Genomic DNA, 20,454 nt, shown 5'->3' with positions numbered 1-20,454 from the left:
AGCGTGTTGGCTCGCTTTGACCCCTCCCAAGCCCCCTTCGGGCCGAAACAGGCCGAGGGTCCCCCAAAACCCCAGAGCCTCTCCCTGTCCATGGAATCATGGAATCAACTGGGTTGGAAAAGCCCTTTAAGCTCATCCAGTCCAACCATTCCCCAGCCCTGCCAAGGCCACCACTAACCCATGGCACTGAGGCCTCGTCTCCACGGGGTGTGAACACTTGCAGGGACGGTGCCTGCAGCCCTGCCCTGGGCAGCCTGTTCCAATGCCTGAGCACCCTCTGGGGCAGGAATTGGTCCTCAGCTCCATCTAAACCTGCCCTGGTGCAGCTTGAGGCCGGTTCCTCTTGTCCCATCCCTTGTTCCTTGGGAGCAGAGCCCAGCCCCTCCTGGCTCCATCCTCCTCTCAGGCACTTGTAGGGAGCGATCAGGTCCCCCCTGAGCCTTCTCTTCTCCAGACTGAACCCCCCAGGTCCCTCAGCCGTTCCCCATCACACTGTGCTCCAGGCCCTGCACCAGCTCCATTCCCTTCTCTGGCCCCGCTCCAGCCCCTCAATGTCTCTCTTGCAGTGAGGGGCCTGGAGCTGAACACAGGATTCGAGGTGCAGCCTCACCAGTGCCCAGTGCAGGGGCACAATCCCTGCCCTGGCCCTGCTGCCGCACTGGTGCTGGTACAGGCCAGGACACTGGTGGCTTCCTGGCTGCCTGGGCACAAGCTGCTCGTGTTCAGCAGCCATCAGTCGGGTGCTTTCCCAGTCCTTTCCCACCAGGCTGTTTCCAGCCACTCTTCCCTTTGTCCATCCCTTTGTTTTCCCCATTGTCTCCACAGCCCTGTGTCACTGCCCTTGTGCCCTGTGGGGTGGGGACAGCTGATTGCCTCCTCAGACAGGTCCTGCCAATGGCCAACCTCCAGCTCCCTCACACTGGCCTAATACTTCAGCTTTGTTTGCATGTTTAGTTTCTGACCTCTGTAATTAGCGGCCTGTCATTAATGGCAGGCGATGCCGTGGGGATGCCTCGTGCTCCCCTCACGGTGGCTTGATGCTGGCAGCAGTGTGGCACAGTGGTGGCTGGAACCACAGCCATGCCAGCTCTCCTTGTCTTGACAGCCTGTGTCCTTCATGTGCATGGTGCCACCACAGCCGTGTCTGTCCCCACATCTGTCCTCACAGCCTCTGCTCTGCCACATCCACCCGTATGTAGGGTTACCCAAGGCTGATGCTCCAGTGCTTTTCCACTCTCCCTGCAGTGGATGGGATGGGTGGTTGCCGACAGCGTGAGGATGAAGATCAGGCCCTGCTCCCTCCCCAGCCAGCACCACTGGTGTCCCCTGACACCTGCGCAGGACTTTCCGGGTCACCCAGTGTGACCTGGGGATTGCACAAGGCCACAGGAGCTGCTGGGCAGCGTCAGCACCGAGCCCAGGACGTGCGGCAGAGCACAGCTCCCAGGTGAATGCTGCGCCTCGATTACAGGCTGCGAGAGGTGGGGAAGCCACAGCGTCCTCTGAGAAGTCATCCCAGTGACGAGCTGCCCTTGGAGCTGTCTCATCCCTCCTGGAGATGGAGCCTTATTCCCACGGTGCATTTGTGCACTGTCAGCTGTACCTCCTGTGCCCAGCCACATCTGGCTGATGCTGGTGATGCTCACAGAGCCCTGGTCCACCCCATCCACTTCCACCTTCCCACTTCAACTGACCCTTTGCTTGACTCTCCAAAACCCCATTTGGGGGTAGACAGGGAGATGGAGGTGGCTGTGAAGAAGTAGGAGGCCTGACTGGGAGAACATCTCCTTTCCCAGCGTGGAGCCCTCTGCTGCTCTGAGCTGGGAGCGGCCAGATCAGCAGTGCTGAGGGCTCTCTGCACGTGTCCTGTGGGATGTAGGGGTCAGGGCTGCTCCAGGCTGCACATCAACCCCTGGGCTGCTCGGGGTACCTCGCCACAGTGGCTGTGTGTCAATGCGCTCATGCTGGATGTGTGTGGATCAGCCTCACTGAAACCATCGCAGAGATCACCCCTTATGAGGCAGCTGGAAATGAGTTGGGGGGTGTGTGGGGGGGTTCTTCTTTCTAAAAGTGCCAAGGGTGTATCTGTGCAACCCTAAAGGAATGTCTCAAGGGGCACCCGTGCAGTGGCACACCCCTCTCTGGTGGGATCCTTTAAATCCCAACCTGAGTGCCTCAGTCCCTCTTTCCCACACTAGGTGCTAAGGTTAATGAAATCTCCTTTGCCCCTCTGTGTGCCCAGTGGCACCACTGTCCCAGCCAGCTGCCAGCACAGCATCTCCAGGACCAGCACTGGATGCCATCAAAGCCACCTTTCCCAGCTGCCCGTGTCCCAGCCCAGCAGGGCTTTGCCTCCAGTGACAAAGGCACAGCGCTGGTGGGGGCTGGATTTCCCAAGGGCTCTGCCTGGTTAACACTGAGTTTTAACTCAATATTTGCTTTGAGGTCGCTCCCGGCTGCTCCCCTTTGTCAGCTGGAGCTGTTCCCATGCGTTCACCGGGCTCGGTGCTTCCAGGCGCACAAAGGAGCAGTCACTTAGCATTAGTGGTGGCACAATGCAGCCGTGTCTGCCACCAGCACACACAGGTCTGTGTTTCTCCAGCAAAAGCCCCTCTGCTGAAAGGCCGAGAGAGACGTGGCAGCCGTGATGGGTGGGAGCAAAGGGGGATCTCTCACAGGGCAGCATGGGCAGGAGCTGGGGCTGTCCCCCACCTGGACTGAGGGGCTGCCGGAGGTTATTCCCATGTGGGGGATATGGAGACAGGAAGGGTTATATGTTTGCGAGGGCTGTGCCTCGGCGCACGGAGATCTGTGGAGCAGCCAGCCCCAAAGGGTGGGATATGGGGTGGGTGTGCATCCCATGGGGATTGGTTATGGGCTGGGAATTACCGGTCCAGACATGGGGCCCTGCAGTGTGTACATAATCCTGAGCATCACCCCGGAGAGAGGCTGGTGAAGGTTCAAGGGGGAGGAATAGCTGCCAGGAGTGAGTTTTAGAGAAGGGCAGGGATGCCCCATCCCTGGCAGTGTTCAAGGCCAGGCTGGACGGGGTTTGGAGAAACCTGCTCTAGTGAAAGGTGTCCCTGCCCATGGCAGGGGGCTGGAATTGAATGTGCTTCAATGGTTTGGGTTGGAAGGGACCTCGGTGCAGGGACCACGCAGCCTGGCCAGAGGGATGGCTGGACCCAGGCCAGGGGAAGAGCTGGCACTTAACAGGACGTTTCTCCAAGCACAAAGGCAGCAAAGCATCTTGTACTCAACAACAGGGTCACTTCATTTCTCCTTCCTTCATCCTACACCCATAGTCCCTGCTCTGAGCTGGCTGTATCCATCCATCCCAAGATGGGTTTTGGTAAATGTTGCTATTTTTATTGACTAATCTGAGCGCTGCCTTTGGTGCCTGGGCAGTATCTGCCAAATCACTTCCTTCAGCAGACTTTGCCAGCGATTCCTAAAAATACAGATCTGCAGCTCTGCTTGCCTCTCAAAAGCAGAGCTGCCCTCAAAAGAGGATTTCTTGATCATTACCCGGCTCCTCACAGGGGGCAGGGGTGAACCCTCGGGCACCCAACTTCTGCTTGTGCCCATTTTCTTGGGGGTCCCTAACAATGGATGTGGAGGGCGCAGGTGATGTGGGAAATGGCTGTGTCAGTGGCCACAGCCCCAGTGCAGTCTCAGGAGCATGTCTCTGTGCTGGACCCATCATCTCCCCAGGCTGCAGAAGGGGACATCAAGGCACCACATGCCCTGTCCCCATGGTACACTCTGGCTTGTAGCACTGTCAGCACCCTTGTGTGTTTTCCAGCTGGAAGAGAGAGCTGGGGTTTTCCTTCCCTTATTTTGACTACAGGGAGCACAGAGCCCTCAGGATGGTGGGATAGGGAGCACAACCCTTGTCCCTCCTGCCATTGTGTCTGGGCAGATGCTCATCCTTCTCTCAATAACCCATCTGGGTCTCTGATTTGCAACCCACTGAGTGATCCCAGGTGGTGGAGCAGCTCTACCTGCAAATCCTCCACTCACAGCATCACACTGGCTGTGTAGTCGTAAGACCATTGAAAAATCATTAAATGAACCCAATTTGTTTATTTAGCGCTCCTTTTATTCAGCCTTTTCTTTCCACGCTGCTCCACGGCTAGGAGTGTGCTGTTTCAGGACTAGGAGCTGACCTGCACTTGTTCCTGTTAAAGACAGCAACCCCTCTGCAATCTCAGCCCTCCAGGAGCCAGGCTTGGAGTTAAAACCCAAACCACAACACAACCTGGCAGCCAAAACCCCAGGGAACATCCCATTTTGGTAGAAGGCCCCAGACCCCCAACCACAGCAGCCTTTTCTTCTGACACTGCAGGGTTTCTGTGCCGTGTCCCCCCAGGATAAGGCTTGAGGAAGCTGCCTGGTAAAAAGGCAGCAAGAGGGGACGGTGTAAAAGAGTCAGGTCACATCCTCTGCTGCAGGGGACACTGGTGGTGAAACATTCCTAGGGTGGCATGGCTCATGGCATGGCAGAGACCGGTCACAGGGGTTGTGCTGGGTCTACATAGAATCATAGAATCCCAGACTGATTTGAGTTGGAAGGGACCTTAAAGCTCATCCAGTTCCAACCCCTGCCATGGGCAGGGACCCCTTCCACTGGAGCAGCTTGCTCCAAGCCCCTGTGTCCAACCTGGCCTTGAACACTGCCAGGGATGGGGCAGCCACAGCTTATGGTTTGTGTGCTTTCCAAAGGGGCTGGTGTGCATGCTGGTGCGGGAAGACAAGCAAGGGGACAATCTGCCATTGCTTGGCCATGTTTGATGGCAGGGTTTGACAGTGGGTTCCTCCTGGGGTTCAATAGCTGCTCCCAGCCTGTCCCTGTCCCCAGGAGGAGGCTGCAGGACCCCAGAATGAGCCCGGGTGAGCTCAGCCCCGGCAGTGCAGAGCTCTGCAGGGCAGCTGCTGCCCTGGCTGCGCTGCTCAATAGGTGCCTTCTTCTCCCTCAAGCATCTGCCAGCTCCCCTCAAAGCCAGATTGTTCCTCCATACACACACAGTGCCATGGCTTAGCACTGCAGCAACTCCCTCCTGCACGGAACCAACATCCTGGAGGGGCCAGGGTGGGATGGGAGGTGGGAGCAGGGCCAGGGAGATGGGGAGGCATGTGGGAGGCAGCCCCAAGCCAGGGGACCAAGAGGGTGGCTCTTTGCCACCGGATCTAGGAGGGTTTATGCAGCGCTGATCTTGCTTATCACCTGAGGTGACTGCTTTTGGGTTGCCCTCAGATTCACTGGGTGAGCGGACCCCCTGCTTCGTGAAGGGCATGTCGGGGGGCGTAAATAAGTGTTGAAGGACACCATGGACACTACAGTTGTCCTCCCAGGTGTGAGAAAACTGCGTGCATCATGGGGCTGGGTGGCTCTGCATGGGCTGGGTGGGACAAATCCCAATATCTGGTGTCAGAATAAAGCTCCAAGGACTCATGCCAGGCTCAGGATCACTCCTGGAAGGGTGTCAGACAGGTCGGAGCCATGACGACCGGGGACCGTGCAGGTCCCTTCACAAAGCCTGCACCATCCAGCAGGAAAGCAGAGCTCGCAAAAGGAGCTGGGGACATGGGCACAAACCCAGCTGGTGTCTGAGGAGCATTCAGCTCATCAAATGGCTGGACCTAAATTTCTGATCAGCACGAGGACGAGCAGATCCCATCCATCCCAGCTGATGGGCATCACCAGCTTCAGTCCTGGCACCCTGGACAGGCAGGATCACGGCTCTTTTTCAGTGCACCTCGGAGTGAGGGTGACCAAAGCGCATCCGAGAGCACCACCTCCTGGGCACGGCAAAGAGCACCGCGGAGGAAGCTGAAGGGAGAGAGGGTTTGTTACGCGGTTTGGGCTGTCTTGGCTACACCGGCACCCCGATGGTGGGTCTGCATCCTGCCGGGTGCCTGACGGGCAGCATGAAGGCACCACGGAGGAGAAGACACTGATTTCCCCATTATGAATTCAAGTAAAGAAAGTCTGGGAAAAGATGGATGAACTCAGAGGCACCCAAGACTCTTTAGGAAGTGCCAGTGTCCCCAAGCTTGTCCTGTTTTCTACCTATGTGAGTTTGTTTTGATAGCACAGGACTGGATATGAGTCAGATATAACGTGGACCCTCCACCAGCACCATGCAGCACTGGGAAAGTAATTTTGCTTCACTAAGCGTCTTTGCCAGCTTGGAATATATCCCTGGGCTGGGGTTAAATATGGGTTTACTCTTTTCCTGCCTTCCCTTCACCTCATTCCTACCAATGCCAACAACTCAGTGTTTGAGCTGGGGTTGGGAAGAGGTGGGAAGAGAATGGAAAAGAGCTGGAGGAGAGGCAGGAGGAGCAGCATCCCCAGGACACTGCACCAGGACCTGCCCAGCAGCTTCACCATGCACACAGCACTGGGCAGGGAAACCAACCATCGCAGCCATCATCTCTTGGACATGGCACTGAGGGACAATCCAGACATGGGTACAGCGAACCCTCCTGCAGCGTTTGGCCATCACTCCCTTACACACCTCCCAGGCCAGAGCCTTTCCCCTGCCCATCCTTTCCAGCAGCCCCCAGCCGTGCGGGTGGGTTGTGATGCACAGCAAAGCTCCCTGTGTGCGTCCTGGCACCAAGAATAAATCTGGGATTCTCTCATCAGGATCCTGGCCCCAGCTGAGCAAAGGGATGTGGGAGACGCCATTGGAAATGTCCCTGTTCCATCGGTTGGGATCTGGAGAAGTGCAGCATGGATTTGGTATGGACACAGGCTGAGAGCTGGGCTTGTTCAGCCTGGAGAAGAGAAGGCTCCTGAAGGGGAGACCTGAGAGCAGCTCCAGTGCCTAAAGGGGCTGCAGGAAACCTGGAGAGGGGCTTGGGACAAGGGCCTGTAGGGACAGGCCAAGGGGAATGGCTTTAACCTGCCCGAGGGGAGACTGAGATGAGCTCTTAGGCAGAAGCTCTTCCCTGTGAGGGTGCTGAGGCGCTGGCACAGGGTGCCCAGAGAAGCTGTGGCTGCCCCATCCCTGGCAGTGTTCAAGGCCAGGTTGGACACAGGGGCTTGGAGCAAGCTGCTCCAGTGGAAGGGGTCCCTGTCTGTGGCAAGGGCTTAGAACTGGATGATCTCTAAGGACCCTTCCAACCTAAACCCGTCTGGGATTCTATGATATTGAGACCTATGGTGATTATTTTCCTGGCTCATGCATAGATCAAGCTTCTGGCTTTAAATGTGCTTTGAAAATAAGCACTTTCACGTAATTATATACAATATTATTTGCCTCCTTCACACCTGGTCGCTGAGATTGGAATGTTTGGGTGATGCCAAGACAAGGGCTATCTCTGCAGCATCCTCTCGTCCCTGCAAAAGGTTGCAAAGCTCTGCCTTAATACCATGTGGTCACAGGGAAAGGACCCTGCAGTGAGGGCTGTGTCCTCTTCTGGGTCAGAAATGTCGTTTGTTCACTGGAAGCCACTGACCCCAGAGCAGGAAAGGTCTCAGCTGTGGTCTTCGAAAAGCAGCTGAGCCTGGTGCCACCTTCTTGCTTGGATAAAAGGATCCTGGAGCCCTTGACTCTGCCTTGGGTTTGAGGAGGCTGAAACAGTGGCCATGGTCTGCACTTCTTAAAGCCCAAGAAAAAGATACAGGCAGGATTAAGGCAAAGCAAGTCCCAAGTTTAGCGACAAGTCCCAAGCTTAGGAACCTGCTTTGCCCCTGAGCTTGATTTCCTGTCCTTCAGGCTCCTGCAGACTCAGTCCTGTCACTCAGGAAAGATGCTGCTGCATGTGAAAGTGAAGCAAAGGCCCCGAGAACAGCAATGCCTGGGAAAGAGCGAAACTGCTGACAAAGCCTAGCCTGTGATGTGCCAAAAGCCCTTTAATTTTGGCGTGGTCAAAGCAGCAAAGGGAGACAGACCCGTTTTTCCAGTGTCTATGTATAGACCCATGAGCTCATAGTTTCCTACAGTGGAGAGCATTCAAAGTATGGGAAACAGGAATTTCTACCCTGCCTCAGTGCTAGCAGAGAGCAAACTGAAGCTGGGAGCTCCTCGGCTGCCCCAGATCTGGTCTCGCTGGCCCAGATCCCTTGCTCAGCACTGGAGATCTCGGTGGATGCAAACAGCCCCGGCACCTCCAGCGGCATCAGGAAGGGACCAAGGATGGGGATGCTGACCCCAGGGGTGACTGCTCAGCCTCAGTCCTGACACGATCCACCTGGAGAGGTTTCAGCCTCCATTTCGGACCATCCCAAGAAAACCGGGGTAACAAGTGGAATGATTTAGTTCCCGATCCTCACAGAGGTGTGGAACGTGCTGGTGTGCTCCGGGGCTCCCTTCAGCAAGGGACAGGCTTCCTGGCTGCACAGGCTCCCCCTGTGGCACAAGCCTCCCACCCCGGGTGATCTCTGTGAGGGCAGATGCTGTTTGCAGCTGTCCCAGTGCATGGGGTGTCCCAGTGGGGCTGCATCCACCTTATTCTCCCAGAAACCATCCCCGTGTTGTAATCAACTGCTGTGCCCATGAGCAACTGATACTGCTGCCCACGCTGCTCCCTGCCTGGCACCCAGCCACATGGAAACACCTCTCCTGCCCACGAGGGCACCCAGGAGCCATCTCAGGAGGTGAAAGATGCATCTCCTCTTCTGCCTGTTACATAGACCCTGCAGAGCCCTGGGCTTCTTTGTGAACTGGAGGAGCTCAGGGCTGGAAATGGTTCTGCAGAGCACCTCTGCCCCAAGGCAGACCTCCCTGTATGTCCAGGTTTTTCCTGGAGGCTTTCCATGACGGAGGTGGGGCATTCAGGCCCCTTAATGGTGCAAATCCTGGTCCTGAGGGTGCACAGAGCCAGGAAAGCCGTGCAGGCAGGAGCCTTGGGGTCACTGTGCTTGTCCTGGGGACCTTCTCTGTATGTGACAAGCAGCATCGAGAGCCACTTGGCCAGACTGACATGGGCTGGCAGCCCTGTGGTCACTGACCGGGCTGAGGGGTGGCTGGAAAGAGTTGAAATTAAGGCAGGAGCGATCCACCCTGTAAGGCTGTACAGGAAGGTGCTTCTCAGCTTCTTGCTTGGGGGTCGGGTGAGGGATGGGCAGCACTCTTGAATATGGGTAAAGCCACAGGGAACCTTCTCTGTGAGTTTCCAGCCTGCACGTGGCCAAAGAGTGACTCAGGAGCCAAGGAGCTACCCATAGCAGCTGAGATGGCCGAGCATGGGACTCCTGCCTGCCCTGAGCCCGGAGCTCCTGCTGCTGCTGGACCACGGCTCCCAGAGATGCTGGAACCCCTCAGGGCGGGTGCAAGGCGGTGGTGGCCCCACTCCTGCCTGAGTGCATGTGTTGGGCCATGAACCCCCACAGCAGGGCTCTGGTGAATGTCTGACAGTGTAGATTGGGAAGTGCAGGGCTGCGGGGATGAGCAGGCGGAATGAGGAGGGGAGGGGATGCGGGGATGTGGCCAAGGTGTGGGATGGGAGTCATGGTGAGTGGAGGCAAGTGTTTCCCAGGAGCCCAGCCCCTGTGCAGGGTGCTGCAGCTCACGTGCTTTGGGGTCCAGGCATCCCCTTTAGTGCCTGTTTCCCTGGGGTTTGACCCCAGGGGTGAGCCCAGCTACACCTTTCCATGAGGGAAAGCAGCCTCCTGTCCCTGCCCTCCGACGCCTGATGCCGGCTCCTCGCCCACTCGCTGGCCAACCAGGCCAGCATTGGGCCTTTAAAACCCGAACGGGTTCCTCCGCATTCACTCCCCGGGAGCTGTCCCTGTCCCCGCTCCAGCCTTTGCGCAACGCAGCCGCATGGAACGCGCAAACAACACCTCTGTGCTGTGAGTCCCCGTCCCCTGCCCAGCGGGAGCTCTGCTGCTGGGGACAGCGCATGGAAGAGCCCCTGCGCCGGTGCCCTGCAGCAGGTAAGGGGGCTTTGGGGCATGGGAGTAGGGTCTCCTTCTGCAGTGCTTTTGGGGGGCACCAAGTCCTTCTTCACTCCTAAACCAGAGCAGGAACCTGGATCTTCCTTCTCTTGCATGGGGGGGGGGGGGGGGATGGCTCATTGCCTCCCGTGATCATCCCGGTGCAGGGGTTGGCTCCTGTGCAAGAAAAGGGCAGCCAAGAAAGGGATGGCAAACCCTACAGAATTGGGCTTGGGGATGTCCATGGGCATGGCCATGTGGATCAAGAGGGGTGCAGGCTTGGTTTGGGTTTGAAAATGCTACAAGGTCTAGAAAAGCCTGCAGGTTTAATGAAGCTCCGGTGCCTGAACCGGTCTGAGAGCAGGGAGCTGAGGGGAGAACCCCTCCTCCCCGCTCCTTTCCCTCCTCTCCCCTTTCTCCTCTCCCTTCTCCCCTCTGCCTCCCCTGAAGCCGCTCCTCTCCCTGGGACGTGCCCGGGGCGGCCACAGACCAGGATGCGGACCTGGGGCTCGCAGCGTCCCCCCGTGCCGCGGGGCAGGGAGGGGGCCGGGTGAGCTGCCCGGCTCTGCCCTGCCCGCTCTGAGTAACCGGGACGCGGGAGCCGTGCGCCAGCAGGAGCGACGGGACGGTGACGGCCTGGCCCCGAGCCTGGGACACCCCCACAGCCTGGGGCGGGTGCTTGCTGCCGCCCCTCCATCCCCATGGGGGCCTGCGCACTGGCCTGGCCTCCCTCTGCTCCTTTCTGCATCCGCTGAATGGGAGCATCTCCCTTCCCTTGGCAGGTTTCTTTGTGGGATGGGAGTTCCCACCTTCTGCATGGGGTCACTCGTGGCACGGGCTGAACCTGGTTTATCTGTACCAGGCACACTCACCCAGACACAGCTCCTTCCAGGGGCTTACACCTTTTTCCATGTGATTTTGCAGCCAGGGATTATTGCCCCCAGTGGCTCTGGAGCTGAGGTCCTCCCATCATCTCTCTCTTGCCCCAAGGGTCACACTGAGAGGCTTAATTCTCTTGAGAATGCCCTGCCTTGCTGAGACCATGCCTGGAGGCCATTCATTGCAACTGTTAGGGGCCAGAGGGCAAAGGCAGGAGAGCGATGAGGCGAGATGAAGAGATGGATCATAGAATTATAGAATAGTTTGGGTTGGAAAGGAACTTCAGCTCACCCAGATCCAACCCCTGCCACGGGCAGGGACACCTTCCACTAGAGCAGCTTGCTCCAAGCCCCTGTGTCCAACCTGGCCTTGAACACTGCCAGGGATGGGGCAGCCACAGCTTCTCTGGGCACCCTGGGCCAGCGCCTCAGCACCCTCACAGGGAAGAACTTCTGCCTTATGTCTAACCTAAATCTCTCATGTTTCAGTTTGAACCCATCACCCCTTGTCCTATCACTACAGTCCCTGATGAAAAGTCCCTCTCCAGCATCCTTGTAGCCCCCTTCAGATACCGACCATGATGGTCATTGCAACACAGACCCATATTAACCCATCGCACCTCTTCCTCACAGCTGGGGAACACCTGTGGCGGTCGCAGGGATGTCTGAGACCTCGTCCAGCAAGGAGGGTGCCCCGGCCGAGTGCCCTGTGTGCTATGAGAAGTTCCAGGCCCTGGAGGCCGCGCACCGCAGGCTGAGCTGCGGGCACACCTTCTGCCACGACTGCCTGGTGAAGTGCCTGCTCTGCGCCAAGCTCGACGGCCAGCTCCAGAGCAGCATCATCTGCCCCGTCTGCCGCTACGTCACCTTCCTCAGCAAGAAGAAGGCTCTGTGGCCACCCAAAGCAGGCACCAACCCCAGGACACTGGAAATGCCTCTGTCACCTTCCTCCTTGTCCCATCTGACCAAAACAGAGGCCAGCAACACCTTGGTGGTGCCCAGTCATTTTGTGAAGCCAGTGCAGGGCTTTGACCGGTGCGGCAGCACAGGGAACAGTGCCCTGGATGCTCAGGGGGTCCCGGGAGAGCTGGCGCGGGAAGCCCACATCTTTGTCATCAGCAACCATGGGATGCCGCTGGTGGATGCAGACTGTGGCTCCCTGGGGAGGAGGAGCAGGGTGGAAACATGGAGCTCGGTGTCATCCAGCTCGGCCCTGGGAGTGAAATGCTGCCAGTCACCCATCGCCCTCGCCGTCCTCCTCATCCTCACCGTGGCCATGCTGGCGGCTGTGCTCCCCTGGCTACTGCTGGTGAAGAGGGACTCATAGTGGGGATGGGATCAACCTGGAGACTAGAGGGGTATCACTGATGATGGGACAGAGCTAGGGCTGGAACTTGTCTTGAAAGATCCCTGGAGAAAGCCCAGAAGCAGCTTTAGATAAAGCTCTCTCCTCTGGCCAATGGACTTGCAGACCTTTCTGCAGATCTTTGGGCACTCACAGTGTCACTGCTGGTGTTTTGTGTCTCCTTTGGTTAAAATATGGCAGGTCAAACCCTGCTAGTGGGTTCCTCCAGTGTCAGAGGAGGTGGTGGCTCCTCCTGCACCCTGTGACAGCATCTGCAGGGAGTGAGGGGGCCATACCGGTCCCTCACCTCCACCCCAACTGCTGGTGGGCTGTGACCATGGCATCCAAGCACCCAGAGCCCAAGGACAGCCTCTGAGCCGCAGAAGATCAGGGCTGCCAGGCTGTGGGGCTTTTGGAGGTGCCCAGGCTCCCCAGGCTCTTGGGATCTTTGGGTACATGATGCAGCCACCCCGGAGCAGAAACTCATGGATGTGAAGCTCTGTCGGAGCCTCTGGCTACCAGGCAGCAAGGACAGTGAAACCAGAGGATGGAGAGAGTGATCCTGACCCCGTGTGCTCACCATCCCCTCTACCAGGCAGTGCTCACCTCCTTGGACCAAGGTGATGGGAAGGGACGCCAGCTCATCCCACAGGCAGTCCCAGCCTTACCCTCCCTCATGTTCCCCCCTGAGCTTCCCGGGATCCTGGCCACCCTCCCAGTGTCATGGGCATCCCTCCTGCCTTGAGGACCCAGGGACAGGCAGCAAGGTGTGGGGCAGGGAGCTAAACCAAAGGTCTGGACCGTATAAAGGGCAGATTTGGGATCCCATCCTGCTCTCCCCCCTGTGCCTTGGCAGAGGGATGTTTCCTTGTCTCCATATCCAGCTCCTGAGGGTTAACACTGGGTGGCTCATTTTCACCTGTCCTCTCTGGGGCTGGATCCCCCCAGGGGAGTCTCAGCCCCTCACCCCAGGGGCCCTGGTTTGGGAGGGGAGTGGACACCTGAGATGTTCAGTTGAGATTTGGGATGCTCTGTGCTTGCTCTCAGGGGAGGGAGCTTGCTCTCAGTGGGAGCTGCTGGTCCCTCCCAGTGGTGCTGGGGTCCTTCTCAGTGGTGCTGGGGCCCCTCATCACCTTCTTTCCCACCCCAACACAGCGTCTGCACCCTTATCCCCACCTTTGTCCTCCTGACCCAGTTGCTGGCCCTGTGGCTGCTGCTCTCGGCCCTGTCATTCAGGAATGTGCCCTGAGGGCCACAGTGTTCTCATGGGCACCCCAAACTGACCAGGAGCAGGAGCAGGATGTTCCTCACTATCACCCATGGGTGGCACACTGTTCCCTTCCTTCCAGAGAAGGGTTCCTGCTGCATGGCTGAGCATCGGGCAGGACAAGCATCAGTGCCACCGAGACAGCCTGAGGTCAGCCAGAGCATTGCACGGGGACAAATGGAACCTTAGGTTGGGAAGGGTGATCAGGCTGGCGCAGAGAGGGTGATGGAATCCCACCCCTTCCTCTGGGTTACAGCCAGGGCATGGTGCCTGAGCTGCCACTGCCTGCTCTTGGTGCTCTCCCCACCCCGTGCCTCAGTTTCCCCACCCACACCCGGGGTGCAATGACACTGACCCCTGCACTGGGACAAGTGCTTGAGACACTGCACTGGAATGGGAAGCCTGTTTCTTAAGAACTGATTATCCGATAATGACACCTCCGTACCTTGTATTTAATAATAAACCTGATTGTTGGTGTGTCTGGGGAATTAATGCGGGGTTCCAGGGAGCCAGAGGGCTGCTGGAGGTGGGAGTGGGGCTCCCGGGGGTAGGGCTGGAGGAGCCCACTTTTGGCTGCTGTTGCTGGAGCCCTGGAGATACTTGGGCAAAACGCTGGTGATGGGGAAGAGCTTCATTGAGAGGATGTTTTGTGCTGTGCTGGGGGCAAGCGCAGCGTCAGGGGAGAGGGGACCGGCACTGGGGGTGTTGTCAGCAGGGGCTGCCGGTGCCACGGACACGGGGCGCTGGGGTGGGGTCCGGGGCATCGCCCCCTCCGGAGACGAGGAGGGCGCTTGCCACAGGGTGGCGCTGCGCGGCCAGGGATGCTGGGGGAGTCCGGTGCTGAGCGTCCGCTGCCTCTGCTGGGACTGATATGGTCCAGAGCCCGTTCACACCAGCACCAGCTGCATCAGCCCAGGTCCGTCTGCTGCTCAGGGCCAGCTCATCACCCACCATCCCCACATCCTCAGCTCATCACCCACCATCCCCACATCCTCAGCTCATCACCCACCATCCCCACGTCCTCAGCTCATCACCCACCATCCCCACATCCTCAGCTCATCACCCACCATCCCCACATCCTCAGCTCGTCACCCACCACCCCCACATCCTCAGCTCATCACCCACCACCCCCACATCCTCAGCTCATCACCCACCATCCCCACATCCTCAGCTCATCACCCACCATCCGCACGTCCTCAGCTCATCACCCACCATCCCCACGTCCTCAGCTCATCACCCACCATCCTCACATCCTCAGCTCATCACCCACCATCCCCACATCCTCAGCTCGTCACCCACCATCCCCACATCCTCAGCTCGTCACCCACTATCTCCACATCCTCTCCAAATCCTCCTCACCCCCAAGCAGCAGGACCCATGTTTGATGTTCCCAGGATTGTGAGTGTCTGATTTTTAGGTCCAAGTCTGCCTGCATCTGGGAAAGATGCCCCCAGCCCCTTCCTGTGCAGAGGGAAAAGCTGTCATCATCCTATTTCTTGTTATTAGAACTGATGGCTGGAGCCAGACCTCTCTGAGCCCTTTTCTGCTGATGGTCCCTGGGGGCCATGTTTGGATCTCCAGCCATCCAGAGCCCCTAGATGCTGTGTAGCTTATCCTCCCACAGGGCATGTGCCCATTAGAGGATGTTGGGGCCATTTCCAGCTCAGTGCTTCGGTTTATCATGGTGACCTAATGTCTCAGGGGTAACTCATGCCTGCAGGTCTCTTGAGCTGTGCATACACCAGGAACATGTTTCCAGTTGGTGTGGAACATCTGCATGGGCAGGAGAGGGTCCCAGGAAACCCTGTCCAGTGCTGCAAAGGGGCAGAGCCAGGAGGCTGACAGGCATTCCCAATGCAGCATTTCACAGGTTCTCCTGCACAACATCTGACCATTAACCCTGAGTGGTCTTCCACCACTGCCTCCACCCATCACCATGGCATCATTTGACTGCAGGTGATGTCCTGCAGGCAATCAACACATCCTGCTAATGGCTCTGCAGCACCTGGGGTGCCAGCTCATGTGGCCTCAAGTGCCCTCTGTTATCTCCTTCCCTTCCCCTGCCTCAAAGAGCTGGGCTGTCTGCAGGCCCCACTATCCTCTAGCTATTGACCTCAGAGTAACTTCCAGTATGTGAAGGGGGCTACAAGGATGCTGGAGAGGGACTCTTAATCAGGGACTGTAGTGATAGGACAAGGGGTGATGGGTTCAAACTGAAAGGGAGTGTTCAGGTTAGATACAAGTCAGAAGCTCTTCCCTGTGAGGGTGCTGAGTCTGGGATTCTATGATTCTCTTGCCTGTTGGTACCCCACCACTGCTGTATCCCTTCTCCCTGTGCGAGCTGATCTGCAATGGACTGTCACCCCTCCATCAACCTCCAGCATGGGCAGCACTCCCGGCAGATCCCAGCAGATTCCCTGGCTGGAGAGCACACACTGCCTTTCCCACACTAACAGCTCAGGATCTTTGCATGATGGCAGCAGGGCTGTGAACCCTGAGTAATGGCTTCATAATGCATCATTAGCAAGAGAGGGTGGCATTCTTATGGCATGGAGATGGGAGAAGTGGGAATTGCGGGGGGCCCAGGAGTGCTTACTGGCCAGACACGTCACCAGGCTCCATTAGGAACCAGCCTCTGAAAGCCCCAGCTCCATCAGCTGAGATCTCACCATGAATAATTGAGGAGCCTCCTCCAAGCTCCCTCCCCTCCCCTATGCCCAGCCAGGGCTCCTGGAGAGCCATGGTCCATCAGAGGCAGCCTGGTTAGTCCAGTGTGGCCAGTGTGGGACATGGAAAAGAGATGACACCGACCTACCTGGCTGTCCCTTAAGCCTGTGTCTCTCCAGCCAAGATCCTTTGAGCTCCATCTCCAGTGCATGGCTGCCACCTTTCTACATTGTCCTCCTGCGCCAGCAAATGGGGCATGGGCTGGGCTCTTCTTCTTGGGCTTTGCACAAGAGTGGGGCTTTCCGAGCCTACAACGGGAGGTGTGGCAGTGCGCGAGGGGCTCAGCTATTGTCCTGCTGCGGGATCAGTGCTGATGGCAGGGGTACATCACCGGCACAGGGACTCAGCTGAGGGATCATGGGGGCAGGAGCCAGCCCCTTGGTGAGGGTCTGGTTTACAGCAGGGCTGTGCCACGGAGCGGTGTGTGCCTGGTGCTGTGCTGCTCTGCACTGCCTGGCAGCAGCACCCCCGGACACATCCTGCTCAGCTGGCTCGGGAGGTTTTACGCTTCCCTGTGTCATCGTTACAGATCCTTTTGTCAAAACCTCATCAACCTACCATGAAAACAGCCCAGCCCTGGAATGTCATCAAAAGTCTGCTCTTTCCTACCAGCAGCTGCTGACAAAGACATGGAGGTCTCTGGATGTTCTAGGGAGAGCTTCTTTTCCACAGGTTTCATTTTAAATGATGTCCCATTTTGTGATAGCAAACTGAGCTGGGAAAAGCACTTCCCTCGTGTCAAGTGTGACTTCTCTGCTGTCTATGGCCAGTGCTCCCCATGGTCGCTTGCAGCAGACTCATGGCTGGTGCTCCCATTGCTGGGCACAGCAGGGCCTGGTGAGTTGTGTCCAGGGGTGCTGCAGGGCCAATACTGGGCACCCAATTCACTGTGCATGGACAGATCCTGGCACACATGTGCAGGAGCCATTGCACGTCCTTTCCACAGCAGAGCTGAAGACAAGCAGGGTTTGTTGCCTACCACCATCAAGGCTGCCTGAGTGAGGGAAAGTCAGGGGTTTAATAAGAAACTGTGCTGAGAAGCATCTGTGCGTGATAGGAAAGCCTAAGGTTGCTTTACTGTAAGGTGTGGAGCCTCCAAGAAAACCCATCCTGCCCCATCAGATGCCTCAAGGGTCGGAGCTGCCTGACACTGGTACAATCCGGGATTGCCGGTGGCTGCTGTGGGATCCGGGATCTCCAGGGAGCCATGTGGGAGCGCATCCCTGGGGAGGCTGATGACTGCATCTGCTGGAGTGAGCTCTGATCCCCGGCCAGCCCTGGCTCCTGTCCTCATGGAAGCGTTTGATCCTGAGGTTTTCATTCCTTGGAACTGGTACTGAGAGCAGCCATGGAGCACTGCTGAGCATCAGGGAGCCCTTGGGTCAGAGCAGCCATGGAGCACTGCTGAGCACCAGGGAGCACTTGGGTCAGAGCAGCCATGGAGCACTGCTGAGCACCAGGGAGCCCTTGGGTCAGAGCACCCATGGAGCACTGCTGAGCATCAGGGAGCCCTTGGGTCAGAGCAGCCATGGAGCACTGCTGAGCACCAGGGAGCACTTGGGTCAGAGCAGCCATGGAGCACTGCTGAGCATCAGGGAGCCCTTGGGTCAGAGCACCCATGGAGCACTGCTGAGCACCAGGGAGCCCTTGGGTCAGAGCAGCCATGGAGCACTGCTGAGCACCAGGGAGCCCTTGGGTCAGAGCAGCCATGGAGCACTGCTGAGCACCAGGGAGCACTGGGGTCAGAGCAGCCATGGAGCACTGCTGAGCACCAGGGAGCCCTTGGGTCAGAGCAGCCATGGAGCACTGCTGAGCACCAGGGAGCCCTTGGGTCAGAGCAGCCATGGAGCACTGCTGAGCACCAGGGAGCACTGGGGTCAGAGCAGCCATGGAGCACTGCTGAGCACCAGGGAGCCCTTGGGTCAGAGCACCCATGGAGCACTGCTGAGCATCAGGGAGCCCTTGGGTCAGAGCAGCCATGGAGCACTGCTGAGCACCAGGGAGCCCTTGGGTCAGAGCAGCCATGGAGCACTGCTGAGCACCAGGGAGCCCTTGGGTCAGAGCAGCCATGGAGCACTGCTGAGCATCAGGGAGCACTGGGGTCAGAGCAGCCATGGAGCACTGCTGAGCACCAGGGAGCACTGGGGTCAGAGCAGCCATGGAGCACTGCTGAGCACCAGGGAGCCCTTGGGTCAGAGCAGCCATGGAGCACTGCTGAGCACCAGGGAGCACTGGGGTCAGAGCAGCCATGGAGCACTGCTGAGCACCAGGGAGCACTGGGGTCAGAGCAGCCATGGAGCACTGCTGAGCATCAGGGAGCCCTTGGGTCAGAGCAGCCATGGAGCACTGCTGAGCACCAAGGAGCACTTGAATCAGAGCATCAGGGACCGTTTGGCTCAGTAGCTGTTCAGGGGATGCAGGCAGCGGCAGCAGCCGCCCCTGGTGCTGGTTCCGTGCAGCCAGGCTCCAGAGCAGCACCGCGGGGATGCAGGTGCTGCACAAGGCCCATGGATCACCAGGAGCTGCTCTTCATCATCGCACCCAAGCGCTGCACCCTGAGCAAGTGCTTTCAGCTGCTGGTGACACCCGCACGTCCTCCCATCACTCTTGCTGGTGGCTGCAGGGTTCACAGGTGCCTTCCAGATGAGCAGCAATCAGCTGCTGGTGTCTGCTCCTGCGCTGGAGCCCAGCCGGGGCTGGGGCAGGCGTTAGCACAGCCCGGTGCGTTAGGGGAGGCTGGGCACGGCGAGGGCTGAAAGGGACCTGCTCATCCCTCCCCTTCCCCGGCTGCAGGGATGTGTCCCTGCTGCTGCGGGCGGGCTGGAGGCGGGTCCCTTCCCTTCCTCGTGCAAAACAAGTGGGGTTACGCTTTTCCATCCATAGGTATCACTGCAAACAGCTCCGCGGCATCAACAGCAGCTGCTGGGTGTGATGGGGGGTGAGGGGGTGCAGGGACAAGGTTCAGCCTCTGCCTGGGAAAGGAGAGGAGGTTTGGGCTCAGCTTGGCCACGCTCTGTCTCTGGCTTCTGCTGAGGGTGTGGGGGTAGCTGGATATAAGGGAAGATGCACACATTTTGTCTTCCCTCCGGCCCCACAGCTGGGAGGCCCACATGGGCTCAGCTGAAGCCATAAGTCTGATCCAGAAACTCTTCAGCACATCAGTCTTTGTCAGAAACCCTGCATGGGACATGGTGGGGTGTCTCTCACCCCAACAGTCCTCGAGGTCTATGGAGCTCCAGTCACTTGGAGGAAGGCTGTGAGAAGATATGGATGAGGTCTCCATCCATGCTGTGGGTAGGAGGGACAGCAGGCGGGTGAGTTACTAGGAGTGAGGAGGAACAGGAGGTGGAACACCTCCCAGAACACCTTCCTTGTCTGATTACTGCTAGTCCAGGATGCTCTGCACCTTTCCCTGTGTCCTGAGCCTCTTCCAAGCTGTTCTGTGTGCTGAGGACATCTTACACCAACAGGACATGGGATTGGGCCTGACATTCAGGACACTGGGGGACCTGTGGGGTTGGGTGAGAGCTGTCTGCTGTGGCTGGTGTGCTGCAGACATTCCTGCATTTACGTGGTTTCCAAAAGCATTACATCTATCATACACCCTAACTGACTGCTGCCAGTGCAGCTCGTGCCCATTGTGTCATCTTTTAGCTGCACATCTCCAGAGTCTGTCTCCATGAGCACCGGGGGTGCAAGGAGAGGCACAAAAGGTCTGAACTGCTCTAAGGGGTTGTCTGTTGTGTCCATGGCTCCTCAGCTCAGATCCAGCAGTGGCTGTTTCTGCCCAGCCAAAATATGCCCGTGACCAAGCTCCCCAGCAAAGCCAGACCTTGGTTTGTCTCAGCACAGCAGACCCCGGGTCTACCTCTCCAGATTCCCTGCATGGGATCACATTTCCCCCCGACTGATTCCCTGGCTGGTGCAGGCTTGGCCACATCCGCACTGCTCGGACGGGCATTGCTTTGGTGGAAGAGCAGGAGGATGGGACAGGCAACAGAGCCCTCTGACTGTGCCGTGCTTGAAGGAGCTGCATGCCCTGAGAGTGACTGATAGCAGCAATAGCACTGGGTGGAGGCAGAGCAAACAAGTAGCAGCACAGCGCCTGGCTCTGAGCAAGGAAATGGTCCGAGGGTGAAGTCAGCACTGACCCAGTGGGCAGTGCTAGGGGGGAGCTGCTCATCCCGCTGCATCTCACCCCATCGATCAGCCCTGGGCACCTCCATGACTGCACAGCTGCAGTGGTGAGGGCTGGGGAGAGTTAAATCCCAGCTGTGGGAGCGCAGCTCACCGGTGGTGCTGGAACCAGCTGGGAACTGGGCTCTATGGCCATGGCAGCACTGCC

The 20,454-nt window shown here is 58.1% G+C and overlaps 1 protein-coding gene across 1 annotated transcript; it reads left to right on the top strand.

Annotated features, from left to right (window-relative positions):
* Positions 1-11,431: 11,431 nt before the first annotated feature.
* RNF222 (ring finger protein 222) lies at positions 11,432-12,097 on the top strand (the record flags this gene model as incomplete). Its single annotated transcript, XM_080629336.1, has 1 exon — positions 11,432-12,097. One exon carries the CDS (start codon positions 11,432-11,434, stop codon positions 12,095-12,097), a length of 666 nt encoding a protein of 221 aa, XP_080485462.1.
* Positions 12,098-20,454: the final 8,357 nt, after the last annotated feature.

This window comes from Psittacula echo (genome assembly GCF_963264785.1).
Source record: "Psittacula echo genome assembly, chromosome: 14".
Taxonomy (NCBI): domain Eukaryota; kingdom Metazoa; phylum Chordata; class Aves; order Psittaciformes; family Psittacidae; genus Psittacula; species Psittacula echo.
The sequence above is the reverse complement of the archived record's forward strand: the minus strand, read 5'-3'. Positions and strand labels throughout refer to the sequence as shown.